We start from the raw sequence: 20,508 nt of genomic DNA on the forward strand, positions 1-20,508 counted from the left end.
TATATATATATATATAAAACAAAGTGCTCAAAATAATTAATATTACGAACAAAATAATTATGACGTGTAATGAATTTTACCATCTTTTAAAGACAAATATTGAATACAAAAGAATTACATAATTAAAAAAATATTCATGTATTATTTATATATTATTTATAATATATATAGGCTTTTATGAAATATAAGGGAGAAAATATAATTTAATTTTTATATAACAACAATAATATATTCTAAATTTCTTAAATAATATTGAAATATTATATACGTATCTATAAAAACACAATTATATATTACAAATATATATTATTAGAAATATTTAAAAAAATTTGAAATTAAAGGTCTATGAGATATTTTATACGCATTATATTGCATAATGTAAAATAAATCATTATCGCAGAGATAAAGGAGCAATTAGCATTTTGCTGTAAACAAACATAATAAACAATTTATATACATATATAAAATATAAAATCTGCTCACCTTATCGCATCGGGTAAAGTCTTCTCTTTTCTTGTTTGTTCTTTGACGCTCCTTTATGGTATTCACAAGATATTTACGAAAACACTGTCAATTATGATCACGTGCGCACTAAGACGATAGAATACAACAATCGTGCGGCTTTTTGCACGGCAATCACGCGTACCTTATTATATTATGACGGGAGAATAACGCAAAAACGATAGAATATCCACTCGATAACTCTAGAATCGCGTGACGAAATTTACTTACTACGATACTACCTTTATTGTTACGTTAGATTAGGCGTCTTATTAAAAAACAGTGCACGCTTGCATTTCAATGCAAGTTTACTATCTTGCGATAAAATCATACGTGAATAGATATAACTGCTATTATGTATCAAGAGAACATAAAAAAATATATGATTCTTTTATTGTTGACTACTCGTACGATCGAATAAATCGCGAAAATCCATTGTAGCAAACAACTTTTTATTACATTGACAAGTATGTAAAAATGATCGCGCGAAATACAACTACGTTTACTATTTAATCCGTCACAATGGTAGAAAAATTGGAAAGTGAAATCGGCGACTTGATATTGCGCGATATCCCGATTATTTGCGCAAATTAATTATTCACGAATCGTTCATTTGTATTAATCGTCAGATTATCGCGTATCGTGTATCTCTTAATAAAGTTACCGTGACCGTGTTCGATCGCGAACTACGACGACGTGCGGAGGTCGCCGCGCTGATGACAACAAAACGAGCGCCGAATTTTATGACGTATAACGCGCTGTTGTTTACACGCGGTCGCGTTTGTTATCATTCGTGCGGTGAGACTCGTGAGAGAAGGAGCCATTCTGCGTGTATATAAAGTCGTATAATGTTATCTCGAAATACGACGCGGTAAGTAATAACGCGATTTTATTCCGGATAATTCACATTCGCGATTTGATATTTATGATATTCGGAATTTCATGCACGTGAAAGAGTCGTCAATCGGACCGTCAATTAGATTTCTTACGCATCGCGAATTGTAAATATGCGAGTAATTTGACGCTAGGATTAATTAACGATTATCGATCCATGTAATTATCATCTCTTGATCAGCAATTAATTCGATTCGCGTGATATTGCGTGGTATCAAGATGGTTCGTATTTTATTTTCAAATTTTTCTCAACCAAAATTTAAAAAAATTCTTTACAAAAGTTTGAATACGTGGAACGATTCTAAATTGTATGATGTAATTAATCGGTACAGTCGTATCGTTTTAATACTTGTCTGTGTAGTTTGTGCGAGTTGTCAACAAAACAGTGACGCAATTTTCGAATTTATTTTTAACTCTTATATTTATTCGCTTATATGATGTAACAGATAGAAAAGACACCTTAAAATAAAAGCGTATACTATCTGTTAACGATAAAGATAGAAGCATCAGCAACAATTACACAATTTTTTTAGCGTTATTCTCCTGTCATGACATAATAAAGGACGTATCATTCATGATTAATACCGGAAGTGCCGTGTAAAATATTGTGCGATTGAAAATATTGTTCTATTCCGACGACTAGTGTGCACGCGATCATAATTAATCGTTTTATAAATGTCTTGTGAACACCTTGAAGAAGCAAGAAGAGACGAATAAGAGAGAAGACTCAGAAATATATCAAGAAACGAAGCGATTGTGGGATACGCAGAATTTATGTAATTTATTTATTATTAATTATTTGCAAAATTAGTTGTTCCTTTATCTCTGCCAATAATGGTTTATTTTACGATTCGTATAAAGCATATAAAGCATACTAGATTTTATTATAAAATTTTTAAAATATTTACAATAAAATATTTATAATAATATTTATATTTTAACTTTTCTTAACTTTAAGTTTTGTTTAGATTTTTAAAATAAAGATTAGATTTATTTGTTATATTTTATAAAAGTTAGTATTTAAAATTTTAAATTATGTAATTTTGTTAAATATCTTTAAAGATCAAATTCTAGAAAAATTCTATTGCGCACAATAATTATTTTTTCAAATGTTAATTAATTTGGGCACCGGTTTGTATATATAATTTGGATATATTTGTATCTTACAGATCAACACAGGTGTGCAACTACAACTCCTTCGCTGCGCATCGTACTGGTGAGTCTTAATTTTTATATACATGTCACACTATGACATATATAGACATTATAATTTTTTTCTTCAAACTCTTTAACGAGAAATTACTGTTTGCTACTTCCTTGAGATATATCAATGTAAATATGATCTCACATCAGGGAGAAAGGGAATATTTTAACTAGAAATATTATCGCGATAATACACAATATATTTATAATTATAATTTTGCTTTACGAAAAGCAAATTTTGAAATTTATTATGTTTTACTTTTTTTCATATAATTAAATTCTGTGTTTGTTCAACAAGTTGGAACCGTAAAATTCAATCGATTCTATTTTAAACAACTATACGAAACGTGAGAAACATTTTCCAGCAAGATGTTTCTAAGACACGCAAAACGTGCACTTTTGGCTAAACATTTAACACAAACGCCTTTGAAATTTTTACCCGTGTAGTCTCAAATTCAAAATCTTTGAAAAATGTGTTAATAATAATATAAACATAATAAATAAAAACACTCAAAAGAGTATTTATAAATTTCTAAGTTAGAATGATAGGCCTCAATTTCTTTTTTCTGCTCGCAAATGAACAGTTTGTTACATTAAATAATCTTTCATTAAAGGGTCCTCCAAATTAATATAATAATAATAATATTTATTATTATTAAAATTAATAAGTTGTAATTAATATCAAATAAGGACAATAAAAAGTATATAACTTTTATGCTTACATATAGTGAATCAATTTTAGTTTAACTACCACACACACATGTTTATACTTATCAGCGATAGGATTTTTCTTCAGAATAAATTATATATTATATATAATTAAAAACTGCATTTTTGCGCACAAATATGCGCGCATAAAAAGTTGCTAGATTAAATAGAAAAACTAAGCTTTATAAATATATATACCAACAATTTTTATTTATTTATCCAAAAAAATCTGCCGCAAAAGTTTGCTCTTTTAAGCTCTTATCATAACTGTAGCCGAGTAGAAATAGTTCTCATACGTCAGACTTGCGGGATAAAAATGCGCAAAATATATATGATAAAAAGCTTATGATATAAAATAAAAAAGTGATAGAACTCAGCAGTGACTCCGTTCTTGTTCCATTACACGACAGTAAATTTACTAGCGTAACATCTGTGCGTTTTTCATAAAAATACTGACGCCAGAGGTCATAATTTTTAATAAAACCTGACAGAAATAATTTATTCTCAGAAAGATCATATGAAAGATCTTATTGCTGATAAGTATAAACATAGTAGCTAGACTAAAATTGATTTACTATATAATATGACATGACCCAACAAACAAATAAGCTTCTAAAAGTCTTTTAAATTATTATAAGCAACATTATAAAATTTTAAAAGATCTAAAGAAACATTTAAATAAATGGCATACTTTAAATATTCTTACGTCATCTCTCTGCTATATTTGTGTCGCACAAAAAAATGTAACAAATTGCTTCATACAATCTATTCTCTCGATAATAATTCCAAATTATTAATACGCGAAATAATATTTATGCATATTTTTATTTCTTGTTATATTGATATAAAACGATATTCATAACCCCTTGCATTAATACAAACGTCACGTATTCGGTTGATCAATCCCGTGAAACAATCTCGACGTAGAGATTAACAATTTTTCCCGCGTTATCGCAATCACGATAACCGTCCCCCGGAAAGCCCTTCAATCACGAGAATTTCCTTCCTCCCCTCGCAAAACAAGTATAATCTCAAAATTGCATTTTTCGGCGACAAAACGGATAACACGAGTTGCGCGCAGATGCTGCGAGGGGGAAGACGGATATTTTCCGCACAGCCGGTGCTTCCCTCGGATCCAAGGTCTGACCTCCCTCAGGCAGCTTCGAGAATCGCGTAGAAGGTTTCGATGAGGGCTGCCAAGGGGTGCCAGAAGGGAAAGGAGGGGGAGGAGGTAGGAAAGCGCGTGAAGGAACGTGCGTTGCGCGGGTGTGCGAGAGCGAGAGGGTCGCGGCGAAGGCGGGCGAGGGAGAGATAGAGAGAGAGGGAGGATGAGAGGGAAAGAGAGAGAGAGAGAGAGGGAACGCTGCAAAACGTGCAGCCGATGTGAGCGAACCGAGAGAGGCGCTATGTGACGACTGACCCAGTTACGCGGCGGAGGTAATGACCGATACTACACCACCTAACCCTCCTCTTCCTCCTCCTCTTTCTCTCCCCTACTCCCTTCCACCTCCAGGCGGTAGTTCCGATCCCTCCTTGCGTCGGTGCTCGACTATACTACGTGCGTGCATTACGTGTATGTACGTACATATATGCGTGCGTGTGCGTTTACACGACGAGGGAAGGGGAAAGACGGACGTGCAGGCGTGCCACGCACACGCGTGCACACGCATACGCTCTCTCGAAGCGATAGGGATACGATAGACTCGCTAGTGATGAAATAGGTTGTCCGGAATCCACATGGTAGTTGGGTTCTTCCTGAGGGTTGTTGGCAGTGCTACCCTTTTAGGGGTTGCGAATGTCCAGGTTGAAATGAGTTTATAAAATATAATGCACAACGTGTATTAAATTATTATGTAATAAGGTGTTAAATAAAATATTATAAGCTTACAAATATATAAATTTAAATGTTTTAGGGTTTTATATCTTTTATGTTATGTTATTAATAATATTATACTAGCCAAGGCTAGAACGATAAACGATAAACTAAATAAAGTCTTCGATGATGACGAGAATTTTATTTTTGTTTCTAATGTAATTATTAATATATTATATAATATGGAATAATTAAAATATCTATAGTAGATAATATTTCGTTCAATGTTCTATTAAAAAATATAACATCGAAAAGGAATGTCTCCTCATATCAAAATTAAGAAATAAAAACATTACTTATAAAAAAGAAACTCTTCTAACTTTCTGAGATTGCGAGAGGAAGAGAGACAGAGATTATATACTCTTTCTATTATTAAAGGCATAAAAAGTCGATATATCGTCTATCGGACACGTAACGAGTGCAAAGCTCGGAGCTTTCAGCGAGTTCACACGAAGGGATCCTTGGCCAGCGCGAGCCAAAGGGTCCTCTCTCTCTCTCGTGCACCATGTGCACGCTCTACTTGCTTCGATTGACGGAGAGAGCTTCTTCGTGCAAACGTGGTGGAAGGTGACGATGCGGATGACGAGGACTGTCGATTGATAAAGAGCGGAGTCCTTTTTCACGATCATCCCACGGCGTGATTTTTTATCCGAGATTTTTATTCCTTGATCCGTGTGCGAGTTTATAAACAACTGGCATTGCGCAACGTGAGATCGTATTAATTGCGCGGTATCGCGATTGTTAATGTGCATATAAACGTATCGACAATGAGTATTTGCTACATTGTTCAAGGAACGACTATTAAATATACATGAGGGACCGCCACGCATTACGTCTAGTTATTAATGGTCGAGATTTTTTCGCATTTGATGAGCCTGCAGTTTCTCGAATTTCTTGTGAATGAAAATTTTATACAACTAACTGGCTCTAGTATCTTGCATATGTGTGTAATTTACTAGACTTTATCATTTGTACAAAGAGGTATTTATAAAAGAGGTATTTATAAAAAAAATTTTCTGTTATAATATATTTTTAAAATATTAATAAAATAACGATATTATTAAAATAAATATTTAAATTTATATATATGAAAAATATAAATATATTACGGTATGCAATTATAAAAAATCTAAAAATGTAAATGTGCGTAAAGTCTTTTTAAAGCTATCGACTGCAAGATGCTTCGTTTTCCTCCTATCGAGTAAGGTCGGAGGATATTACGCGATGATTCACAATTGCGCACAAGGCAAGGAGTCATTGCTCGTGTGCAAGGTGGACTCGTAAGAAATAGAAAAAAAAATGACAACCTTGTTGCAGCTGATTTATAACGTGTGACGGACGAGGAACTTGTGCTATGCGCACGCAGAGTCCTCGCGAAGAATAAAGTCTCACAGTTGTGTGGTATGTAGGCATCCCGTTTGCGAAATATCCTGCCCGACAAACGCGGCGCATTTTCAATCTAAAGCCCGTACATGAATGCAACGTTTATTACATACACGAGATACTGTGAATAAAAAGTCACGAGGCAAAAAACTAACTACTCTGACGTTGATTATACACGGAATTTTGATCATTAAACAAGTAAATATATATATATAATATTTTTACTTTACTTATTAATTAATGTATAATTGTAAAGGGAGATGATTATCATTGCGTGGGAGTCTAGATTGAAAATTTAAATTTGTTTTAATTTAGAAATAAAACAAAGAATATTCTAAAAAAAGGAATTTGCGACAATTTATAAGGTAATTATCGCAGAATTATATCTTGAGAATATCAAGATGTTGCGCAAATTTTCTGCATCGTTGCATTTATGTGATTATATGAATATACATATGATGTATTTTTTTCGTCCTCACTTTGCTCGGAATAATAACAAATCGTCGTGCTAGAGCTAGCCTGTTTACGCGGTTGCAATTGCACGGTCGAAGTTTAACGAAGATCTGGGTCAGACGGCGTTTGGAATCCTTGAATCGTACGCTCGCGCGATAGAAAAAAAAAACGTTCACCTATAGCGAATAGGAGTCTCGTTCCAGAAGTCGTTGCCGGGGATAGCCTCGATGTATATGCATGCCATACCCCTGGCACTGAGGTCGGCGCCGTTTCTCGGCGACTTAAAGAAGGCAGACAAGGATTCCGCGCGTACTTGCCACTCGCTGTAGGTCACAGTCAAGTTGCGCTTTTCTTTACGTTAAACGTTACGTAATTTCGTGCAATAAAGTCGCTTCAAGTCGGAAATTCCGGGCGATGCACGGATCCGCGAATAAACGGGATCGGACGAAACAAACGCCATAAATTGACGTAATATTATTTGAATAACGATGGTTTTAAAATACGAAATAGCTCGAAGGAATTTACATCCGAGAATACTTGGGATAGGTCGTGTCGCGCAATTGGAGCGTATGTCAAGTAACATCTCTATTTTATTTAAACTAAATTTCTTCTCTCTGTATATTTAATTATTTTATATGTCATACATTTTGTAATAATCTGGAATAAAAAAAGATATTAATAATTTATGTAAAAAAATAATAGAAATGTTTAACGATCGCGTTATTATCTGTCGAGCAAGTTTGAATAAAAACACATAAAGATGTAAATTCCTTTACTATATATATGATTTTTAAATATCATAAATTTGAAGCAATATATTTCTAATTTCATAGAAATAATAATTATATTCGCCTACCAATAGAAATAATCGTTTCCTCTTCATATAAATGTGATAAGAAATTGCCGAGTAATTTGCTGAACAAATGATTTCTCATAAAAGTACTTATCTTTCATATATCGCCGTTATAGATGTTGTGCCACGTTGAAAAAGAACTTTCAATATTTGGCTTTAGACTTAAATATTTAATTTCGTTGACATTTAACATAACAACAAGGGAGAATAATACTCTTGGACGAAAAATGATAAAGAATCAGCAAGATTTCATCTTCGTTTTCGTTTCGTGACTCATAACGATTTTTAAATTTTTCCTATAACTTTGAAAAAATCGTGCATGTAAAGACATCATTACGTAACAATCGACTCTAAGGTTTCTAGCACGAAGTCCGAGATTTTATCACCCGCCTGCTCTACATTGCGAGGAATATAATTTGGTACGGCGGATTATCCATTATGATATTTAGGCCGAATATTCTACGACAATTTCTAGCAAAGTGGCAACAAAATTCTATTTGCGTTCGCTTTTATTTCTAGCTAAATTATTGAAAATAATTCTCTACGTATATTTTTGCGATTTAAATGCATAAAGATGCAATGTGAACACGTTAAGGAAATAATACACGATGCAAAAGTGTCGCATTTTGTCAAAATAAATTTCCATCAAAATAATCAAAATAATTTTTTTTTCTAATGGAACAATCAGTTGCATGTTTGCAAATGTTATCAACGCGTCCGATAAATTAGCATGTTCCTCGAAAGTTCGATATTACGAAAGTGTTTCTCTTATCCGACTGTAAAAAAATGCAGACTTTCAATCGCAATCCTTGACTGAAGGCGCAAAGGGCAATCGAGCCATCATGCGAGCGTGGTACTCGATAATAATCTCGTGGGAGACGTTTTGCGTGGCGTGTGCAACCAGCAGCAGCAGCAGCAGCACAATATGCAGCTGCGTTCTGCACTAGATCTTGAACACTTTCAATGACAAGGCGTAGACGACGACGAGGCGGCAACGGCGACGGTCGCGAGAGCAAGGGAGAGGGACACAAATTATCCGACCGAGTGCGACATAGTCCTCCTACAGTAGTATATGCGATAAGATGAAGTAGGCCAAGCAAAAATTGGCCGATACCTCGCAAAAGTAGGCGGAAAAATGGACGCGCGAGCGCGATAGCGAAGTTTAATGCCAGCGACGCTTTCTATGTCCGAGTCACTTATGCAATTAACTACGCATTGCGAAGGAAAAACGATATTTTCTTTTTGCGTTTCAACGAGCTTATAATATCATTGTTAATTGTTTTTTAATTATTCCTTTTAAGTATTCCATACAGAAATAGAAAATACATCCAGCTTTGCACATATTGAGATATTAATAATTTATTGTAATATTGTCTTTTGCATTAATTTTTTGATTGTTATTTTTAAAAAAATTACAATTTTTTGGCGTTACATTATATAAATAGCTTGAATTTTTTTACATACATTAGTATTTATTTAAATAATAAATTAAAATATTAAAATGTCTGAATAATTTTAGCGTCAAATTTTAATGTAAAGGTTTCAGTCCTTTTTATACAATTTTTATTAGTTTAACTTCAACACTTGTGTGTACATTAATATTTAATATCGAAAATATCAGTGAAATTACCCAATATGCGTGTGCTTGCATATTCATGTCAAAGTTTCCCCAATGCTGTTATCTCTCCTACTTCGTGTATAGATAACGTTTTACTTATAGCCTTTCTACGCGAACAGAAAATTATACAATGACGTCAATTTAAATCATACAAAAGATATTTCGTAGTAACTGAATATAATTATTATTTACTCCCGAAAAATAATCTTCAATTTATAATATTGCAACGAATTGTATGGAATAATTGTAAGGGTTAAATTCAGACTAAAATGGGTATAACTGATAATTTTCGGAGATCGCGAAAAAATGTATTTCGCGTCAGCAATGTTGAATCAATATTTTTTACGCGTGTGACACGCACCTCAAGGAAAATTCATCGAAATTGCGCCGAATTGAATTCCTTGGCGGAAACACAATTTGTACGATTCTCATCGCGTCGAATTCTTCCGGATCCGTTGGTGCTGTTGCTGCATCGCTCGATCGGGCGCGACGATGCGGCAGCATCGAATCTGTCAGCGCGCCGCTCGACGTATTAACGCGCACAGTCGACGACGGGGTTCCGACCGGAGCGGCGACTAGGCTTGCGTTCGGGTCGATGTATTCTCGGTTGTTTATTTAGGCCACGGGAGGTGAATCGTTCGCTCTCTTAACGCTGGCAAGCGGAACGCACGGCCGTGTGCACGTCTGTTGCAAAAAACGCGGCGGCGCGTATGAGAAAGAGTTGTCGCGTACTGTCGAGCGTCGTCCCGATGTCGTACGATCGAAGAAAAGTCCGCATAAAGCGTGGAAAATCTATCTGTGTTTGTACTTAATAATTCACTTTATAAGTTAGCTTCTTATATATTATATATTTATTATATATATATTTTTTTTATGTATTATGAGATACATTGTGTATTGTATAGATTGTCTTTAGGGTCACTTTGGAATCGGTATTTCTTTAATGAAAGTATCGGAAAACAATTTATAACTTATGAATAATTATGTAATATTAAAAGATTCTTCCGCAAATTAAATTTGAAGACATTCCGCAAATAACCGCAACAGCATGATAAATAGCAAATGGTAATAAAAGAGATGCAATATATTGGATAATGAAACTTATTCCTCCCTTAATTTCATGATGTGATTTAATGTTCACGAATATATAATTAAAAAAAAAATAAATATTGAAAATCGAAAATTTACGATGATTAATATTTTTCGCATTAAAATCCAATATTTCTAGAAAAATTAGTTTCAAACAATTTATGAACGAAAAGTGACTCATTAAATCTAAGATATTGCGTATAAAATATCTTCTATGTCAAGCTTATATAAATGTAATGTATTTTGCACTTGCTATTTCGAGACCTATAATTAAAAAAAAACGTAGGTTCTTTTATAACACAAGCTGTAGATAGATCTTCTCACTTGTTTTCAATCTGCAATTATTTTTAGATATAAATTATGCAAAACTTGCATGCGCAAAATGTAAATCGATTCATTGTTTTTTTTTTTATATCAGTATCATATCAATCAATTTCGGAATGCCGTCGTCTTCGTGTTGCACTAAGTGCTACAAGGTGAAACGAGATCAAGACATCATGCAAAGTGCACGTCTCATGTTTATTCCACTCCCGCGATACAAAATATAAGAAATGCATAACTGATTACGACATCTCGATGATGCAAGTCAGACAAAGTATGACAGCACCGGTGAATGGGTTCGATCATATGCATTATGTGCATTTATACGTGTCATATAATAGCAAATACATTATGTAAAAAATATTATTATATATATTATTAATGTAAAAATATAAAAAAAGAAGGAAGAGAGAGATAAATCACTAGCTTTTCATAGTTTTTAGTATCTTTCTAATAGAAACAATTATTCAAAAATATTTGCGGATTGTTGTTTGTAAAAATTATATTAAAATTTTTTTACACAATGTATATGTATACAAAATTGTAATAAATACGTATATAAATATAACCACATACCACAAATATAACTATATAACTCTATTTAACAAAGCTACATTGAGAACAAACGATTCTCATAAAAGCTAATTCAATCATTACATTTTCATAAAACGGAAATTTGCAATTACAAGAAAAATTATACTATTTCTTTATTCGCTTTCTTCTCCTTTTTTCATTTTTGCCAAGAAGTCCCATATTATTTCGTTAAAACGGATATAATCTGCTACCATATTGAAAATGGCGATTGTGAATCAAGAAGCATGTACTGTTGATATCTAGCTCCTGACCTTGTTCGAGATGAATTTATGCAGATATATAATACACGTATGATAAAAGAGATCCGCTTGCCACGTTATGGGTACAATGAAATGTATTGTGCATAATATTATCATGATATTTGCAATTTTTATATATATAAAAAAAAATTGCATATTCTTGTTGAAATGTTATAAATTTTAATGAAAATTTATTCTTATTTGCACTTTACTTAAGTATTATATAAATCATATAATATTATTCTAATGACAAGTAAAACACATAATGTGCGAATTTTTAAACATATATAATTCGTACTTTAATAAAAAACCTAAAATTGTTTTTATGAATAATTATAATTTCTGTTTTTATTTTTATACAGTAGTATAATAATAAGTTTATTATATTTTAATAATATAATAAAATTATATATTTCAAAACACACCAGTTTAGTGTCAATATTTTTTTTCAAAAAATAAGATAAGTACAACATTGATTTTTAATATAAACATATTTTATAGAATATTATATTAAATGTATTTGAATTTTATGCGATATATAAAATGATAAAAATATAATTTTATTCTCCAATTCAAAAATTGTCTACAATGCCTTCCAACAGATCTAAATCGTATATAATATATTGAACTTTAATTATATATTATATTTATTGATAATGCCTTTAAAATATGAAACGATCATTGCTGAAATTTTATTTATAATTAATAAAAATTAAAAATCATCATTTACATATAACATAATAAAAAATAGGAAAGAGACTTTAATATTTGATTAAATTTGAAAATATAAAATTTAAAAACTTATTACGATATGTATCGCTAAATCCTGAACGATAACTACTCGTGCAAGTCTCCTCAAAAACGTAAAAAAGAATGTTAAATTAAACAAATTTGGTGACTGCATGGCTTGATAACGACAGATACTACAACTGAATTAGATGAAAATATTCACTGCGTAAAATTAATATACAAGGATTGTATAGTAAATCACAAAAAAATATTTATTTTAATTGCAAATTTCACATTCCTATAATAAATAAATATCGCATACACTTTAGTTACGTAAATTTGCGATTTTATCAAAATATTCAATTTTTCAAATTAAAAGATACCTAAAAATTATCTTTTTATTACAATAAATGATAAGCTTTAAAATCAGTTACGCTAAACAAAATTCAAGCGTTTTGCAAATATTGAGGAATTCTCTGTGAATAAATTTACAACATTCCGCGAAAATAAAATAAAAAAAAATATTCAATAATTGACAATTCCTGAAAATAAGCTGCGCCTGATATGAAGAGCCATTCAAATAATCCGATCGAAATACTGAACTCGGCAAAACTGATGCCTTTGTCGAACAACAAAACCTACGATTTTATTCCGATCGAATCGATCGCACAATTAATCCTTTCGAACGGTTTATCGAAATATTCAGCAAATGTATCTTTTCTTTTAGTAGAAAATTTTGTAAACTAATTAAATTAGAACTAAGTTAAAATAGAGATTTCACAGGAATTGGACAAATTTATAATAAATTTTACGTTTATATTTAAACTTAAATTCAAACGTCAAATATTTCCATCGAGTCTTCAAGAGCACGATTTAATTCTCTGAATCAACGGGAAATTCTTTAATCGCAAAAATGTCAGTTTGAAATTCCACTCGGTTAAAATTTCCAATTCACACAGTTATTCCAAGTTAAGAATCATCGGTCAAGGGTCACCGCAGTTATTAATTAGCGAGCCTCGCGGCCACGGGCGTGCGACAGATGCAAATGAGTGTGGGCGTCATGCCGAGAAAAGGCCGTTGTGGCGACGCGTCGAGAGATTGCGTCGCGATCGCGCTCGTCTGTGTATTTATTATTACCGGCGTGTTCGAATTGGCATTAACATTCACCGATACGTTCGCTCGTGCACTCTCGCTCTCGCGCATAGCCATCGAGATCGACGTACAACGTACACAGCGCGATTCGCGCCGCGTCGCGCCATTTTCGTAACGTGACTTTGTATCATGAACTTTTCGATGACGTTTGCGCAACCCTATCAGTCAGTTAACACAACATGTACGAGAATGTGAATGAATGTGTGCCGGTGGATGCGCGAGCGTTCTCGTCTAAAGTGAGATAAGAACAGTTCATTAGCAGCTGTTAATGGTATATTGAGAATTTACACTATTCGATATATGCATAGAATATTTAATCATACTTTTATAAGTCAATATAGATGATTTTATTCCTCTACTTGGATTACAAATATTCTATGTATAAATTATGCATATACATGTATTAGTGTGAAGCTTATTTGCATATTAAAAAATATATAAAAATCTTAAGTATATTAATTGCTAATTGATGACGAATAACAGGCGTAATTTTTCTCATATCATTTATCATGAAAATTACTAAGAAAAAGAGAATGTTATAGATTGTTATAAATTTTTTAATATATGTGCATTTTATATAATTTTTCTCTCATTTCATTTATATCTATCGAACAATCAATTTACATAAATTAAAGGATGACTTGATGTCATGTTTTCTTCTCGAGAAATCTAACCGCTGTCTCTGTTCGGTGACTCAAATTCCGATCGTACCAGCTACTTTGTTGTTGCATTGCAAAACCAGCGGCTCGTACGATGGTAGCTGGCACGAAATTGATTACGCAATTGGTGAAACTATCAGCCACCTATCAATCATAGATTCGCGCCAACAGACTTCGGTCGATTACCCGGCCTCGTCTCTCTAAAACTGCAGGATTCCACAAGTAAAAAAAAAGACAAAAATTTGATTGTAATGATTATAACGTAAAGATGCAGGAATATCGACAGAATCTATTTAAATCGAGTGCTTTGAACGAGACAGAATTTAAAAAAATGTGGCAAGTCTTTAATAAGAAATGTTATAATCGGGCATCCTATCAAAGTCGTACGATAAGTTTGCAATCTCTCTCATTTTCCTATCGAAATCCTCGCGCGATCACGAAACGAATCCTGAGGGGATTCCGGAAATTTATCAATGACTGAAAAAGAAAATAAAAAAAGACGTTCTTCCCGATAGGCTACGGTTGAACGGTTACGTGATAGGTTCGCGGATTCCTCTCGCGCGGCTACAGTGGTAGCAGCCGGCAGTGGCCAGCCTATTAGAGTTATGCAACTAGTGAAACTATCCTGGCGGCGGCGGCGATGGCGGGGCCAGGTCGCCGCGCTCGCTCGCGCTCGCTCTCGAGGCCCCCGCGTAAGTTTATTGCCAAAGTTTTCGGACACAACGACCGCAGGTAACCCTGGACAAATATAGGGAACGGACTAATGCGCATTCGCGTTGCCGAGCCCGCCGAGAGCGCGCGCGCGCGCGTTGGGTAAGGTACGTGCAAAATGTACGTATATACATGATACACACATACGTAAAATATATATATATAAATATATATAAATATATGTACACACATGTATGGACCTACACACGCGCACGATGTAATCGGCGTATTGCCGGCTGCCCTCCTTCTCCGCTCCCTGCTGTCTTACAGATTTGTATTCTCATTTTCTTGGTGTGATTGCTGCTTGTTTTTGTTGCGGGGATATACGGAATGTTCCACATCGTCGGTTTGATCAATCTTTGCAAATTATTATAAAGAAAAGACCGCATTGTGCGATTATTACTATTCCACACGCTTTAATTAAATATAAAAATGCTGTATTAAATACTCCGAATTGATTAAAAAGTTTACTCGATATTTTCATACACGTAAGATATTCGTCCGATAAGTTTTTCATTATCTGGTTGCATTTTACGTGCAAAATTCTGCAACTCGATAATAATCGCAAGATCTCTCAGATCGCGTGGCCTCGGATACAGAAATAGACGCCTTTACCGACACCCACTATAAGTCATGGTACCTGTTCCACCGCGTCTGTTCCGCCCTCGCCCTTCCATCGCGTCTTCCGAGCTGGCATCGTGAAAGTAGGTAGAAAAGTGGTATCAAGAAGAGAAAGAGGAGAAGGAGGAAGAATAGAGCGCGACTAGAGCGTTAAATAATCGCTCTAATTGGGTTATCCACGAGGAAATGACCTACGGAGAGATTCAACCTCATGCATCGGGATCTTCTGTCTCGTCTTCGTGCTTCTCCGTCACAGACGCCCTACCTTTTATCTAGCAAATCTGTCCGTTCACCTCCCCCTCCCTTGCATCATCGCTTTATCCCTCTCGTATCCTCCCGGCCATGTAACTCTGCCAGATCGGTTGATCTACCGTAATGACGTAAAGAAGAGTTTATTTGTATCCTGGACAGTGAAGCTCAATCATCATCGCCGGAGCTGTATTTAAATGTCCTTTCAATTTAAACATAAATTATAATTGTTCTTTTTTTTTTAAATAGTTTTTATAAGTATATTTGTGAAACTTTTTTTTGGAACTCTTTCTATTTTGTCGATTTATTTTTCTAAAGAAAGATTTTTCACTCATCTGATGTAAGTGAAAATTGCAATTATTCAAACTTTATCTTTTACAAAATGGTAAAAAAATTATATGTGCAAAATCTCGTTAGATAATAAAATGATATAATCATCTTCTGATATTTGCGCGCATTGAAATTCTATAAATGAAGGTAAATTAAATAAACGAGACAGACTTTGCAAGCCAATAGTACATGTATGAAATATATGAATTCCAATATTTTGTGTGTATATATTAAGTATACTTTTTGCTATGCTATTATTTGATATTTTTGGCGAAAAAAGACCGACCGCTAACAAATAGTTCCCACAACATTTAATTTGGATTATAATCACATTTTGTAGCGATGCTAAAAATGTAAAATATTTCGGGATTGTATTTCGGTCATTTAAGAGTATCGGACATAAAATATATTTATTCTCGCTTTCTGATTTATTATTTTTCTAAATATATCTTTTAATACTTTCTATAGTATATCTTTATTTTGTTCTACATTATATGTCTGAGACAAAAATACAGATCTACTTTATCTTCTATAAAATTATAATTAAATGTATATTAATTATATAAATATAGGAGCAATATTTTATTGCACATAAAAAAGCGTAATAATTAAAAAATGAGCCGAGATAATCTCATCTTGCTGTCGCGATATAATACCCCGATTATTTCATTACGCAAATTAAAGCAAACTTATTAAAGCAAATTCAACATTTTGCAAATAACGGCAAATCCACCGGCTTCGTTATGTACCGCTTTCGTTATGTAATCTGTATTTAGTCGAACGTACGTTACGTAAAACGATATTAGGGAAGCCGCATGCAATTTTACCGATTACCGTCAATTTTATTAATTACGATAGAAGAAGCAAAATAAAAAAGCAGAATCACGGAATAACGCGTTTCCGGTTCATTACCCCAGTGAACTATAAAGTACTATTACTCTCATTTTTCCCACCCTTCGGTCGCTCGCGTTATTACCACTCACCGCGTTAAATAACCGCGTTTAATTGCGTTTTATGCAACGGGAAGTGAAATGACCTGGCCGTTTTAGCTCTCCCGTGGGTACTGTTTCGCGAATTCTATGGACGAGCGCGCCATGAATGAGCGAATCTGAAAGAACGGTCGCGGAGTGACAAAAAAAAAAGAATAATTTCCGATAAGCACCACTCTCGTTTTCATTCAGTTGAGCTGGTGATAGGCTATAAACTTCGTGCCTGCACTCCTACGGCTACGCCTACTCTATTCCGCTTGAATCATCGGTCATGAAACGTTACATAAGAACGAATGATACTACCAAAATAAGTCAAAGCATTATTATCGCATTATTTCTCTGCCATCGGTGAATTTATTTCACCAATTTATCGGATTGTCTCAATTACCCTCTTATGCTTAATCAAATTCATTGTCCTAAAATGCTGAAAAATAAAAATTTACATGAGTGCAGGTATTTCGAGAATATATTTTTGAATTTAAATTTTTAAGTATTTTTGAACTCAAATTTTTCTAGATCTTCGAAAAAACTTGACAAAAATAAAATTAATAATATGTGTTAATAAATACATGTTTTCTGATGTTTTATTTTTCTAGTATCTCTGTGTTTTTAAAAAGTATAATTTCTGCAGAGTTATTATGACTCGTTTCCATTCGCTTTTTTTTTATTATCTCCGCATTATATTTGCGCGCTCTGTTCACATTATTGACTTATTTATATAATAAGTCCGCTTTTAGTGTTTCACATAATGTTTCATACCAGGAACAACTATTACGTATGAGTTCAAAGATAAATATCTGCATAGAAATAACATGACGCAAAGTATGCCGAGAACGAGATTAATGACGAGATTAATGATAGACCAATATTCGCGAAATGATAGAGATTTTCATTTTTCATTATAACCGACCCGATCGCGTAACGGCGCCTGATTGACTTGCATGTTCAGGAAGTGAGTCTGCTACTAAGTGAAAGTCGTTAGTCCGGAATATTAAACTGAATAAAGAATAGTCGTTATGAGCGGAATACGCGGACAAAACACCGCGTATTTAAATAAAATCTTTATGAGTATCACGTGCATCGAAATCCGCTTAAAGTAGAGGAAGAGGAGGTTTGTTGCTCTTCTACATTAATAGTTTCCTTTTTCGCAAATCACTCGTAATTCAGCAACAGCATAAAGACCTATTTCATAATCATCGATCTTTGGCGATTAAATTATAATAGCTCATTAGTAATATAATAAAAAATTAATTTATATATTTATATAATAAATTAATTTAATAAAGAATATCTTATTAATTAATTGAATTAATAAAGAATAAAATTAAGAATTAATTTAATAAAGGATATTTTATTAACTAATTAAATTAATAAACAATAAAATTAAGAGTTAATTTAATAAAGAATACGAACCGATGTCAAAGCGGAAATGTCACAATTGTGCAGATTATTGATATTTTTGAGAAAAACTGCCACTCGTTTTAAATCATATACAACGCATATCAATAATAACTATTCGTAATAACACGTATAATTGTCCACTATGAAATGATATATATTATTAATAGATATATATGCTAATTATTTTTTTTAATGCTTGCGAGTAAGAGCTTAAATGCTGCTTTTATTTTATATGATTTATGTAAGAGATGGAAAAATTGACTTAAACTTTATCAATAAATTCGTCTCTCAAGTAGATCCACGATATATCTTGTCTATTTTATAGCAATTACGGTTTTTTTAATAGATAATTAATTCTTCGTGGAAAATTATCGATTTGCAAATATCGGTCATGTTTCGTAAATTTGATTACTAAACATGAGAGACACGAATCTTCCTTGATGTTGTAGGAAAGTATCGATTTTCCGATTATTGATATTTTTGAGAAAAACTGCCACTCGTTTTAAATCATATACAGCGCATATCAATAATAACTATTCGTAATAACACGTATAATTGTCCACTATGAAATGATATATATTATTAAGATATATATGCTAATTAATTTTTTTAAATACTTGCGAGTAAGAACTTAAATGCTGCTTTTATTTTATACTGATTATGTAAGAGATGGAAAAATTGATTTAAACTTTATCAATAAATTCGTCTGAAGTAGTTCCATGATATATCTTGTCAATTTTATAGCAATTACGGTTTTTTTAATAGATAATTAATTCTTCGTGGAAAATTATCGGTTTGCAAATATCGGTCACATTTCGTAAACTTGATTACTAGACATGAAAGACACGAATCTTCCTTGGTGTTAGGAAAGTGTTGTAGGAAAGTATCGATTTTCCGATTACGAAACCGGCGCGACGATGAGAACCTTCACGGAAGAGAGAGCGATCGGTCGCTGGCCTGCATGATACTTTCGTGCGAATGTGGACCCGCAGATATGCCGACAGTGATCGATTGCGTAAGCGCTAAGAAGAGCTAGATAATTAATGCGTATCGCATTATTTCGTCCGTTTAACAGCATTCGGCAATTTCCATTATCAAGTTTGAACACCAAATTACTCGAATGAACTAAGTTCGATCCAATTCCGATCGTTGCACGAATTATTCCCTTATTATTCGCTTAATTCTTTTCTTTTATGTGGATTTCAAATTGATCAAATCTTTATTATTCATTCGATAAACAGCTCTAGTACATGAAATAAAAATAAATTAATAAAATACATAGAAAAGAAACCAATGGCAGTAATGATGTCAAATTTGGAGCAATATTGATGGGATACACTTTTAGTTGAAAATTAAATAATTCAATCTTAAAATTAAAAAAAATCACTTTTAATATTGAAAATTAAATAATTGCGAGATATATATATGCATATAATATATTTTCAATTCCTGAAAATGCAGACGCTATATACAAATAATCATCCGGTGTTAATAGCTATTAATTAATTTTTATTTGTGATCACGAAGAACTCAAATATATTAATAAAAAGCGCAAAGTTAAAAATTATATAAAATGACTTTCGCAATTGAATCCCGATTATCACTGTTAGCATTAATCTAATCTCTTTTTTACTTGGAATAATTGAGTGTAAAGAAATTTATAAAAATAATTATAGTACATTTTTTATCAGTTACTTTTCTTAAAGATTTTATAAAGCTCATTTTTAACTTTTTCGGTGCAAATATAATAAGCAATTTTGTAGTCCACGTTGTACAATATTCGACGAGATTAAGAAAACGAGGAATCTAGAATCTCTCTTACGGATGGGTCGAATGTCTAATCTCGAGGCCGCAATTACACCTTTTCGCCACCAATCACGGCCAAAATCCGGCCGAAATAACATTTCGTGGAAACAGAAATATCAAAGCCGTCTCTAT

General features: G+C 33.0%; 1 protein-coding gene across 3 annotated transcripts in view; it reads left to right on the forward strand.

Annotated features, from left to right (window-relative positions):
- Positions 1-20,508, forward strand: part of LOC105250091 (hormone receptor 4) — a 168,266-nt gene that overhangs the window by 64,893 nt on the left and 82,865 nt on the right. The window contains exon 4 of one of the 3 annotated variants that reach the window (XM_020027191.2): positions 2,565-2,611. The exons of the other annotated variants lie outside the window; for them this stretch is intronic. Within the exon in view, the coding sequence (XP_019882750.2) occupies positions 2,565-2,611 (47 nt within the window). The remainder of the gene's footprint in view (positions 1-2,564; positions 2,612-20,508) is intronic. 3 annotated transcript variants of the gene reach the window in all.

The sequence above is a fragment of the Camponotus floridanus genome, unplaced genomic scaffold, assembly GCF_003227725.1.
Source record: "Camponotus floridanus strain SB8 unplaced genomic scaffold, Cflo_v7.5 scaffold17, whole genome shotgun sequence".
NCBI lineage: Eukaryota > Metazoa > Arthropoda > Insecta > Hymenoptera > Formicidae > Camponotus > Camponotus floridanus.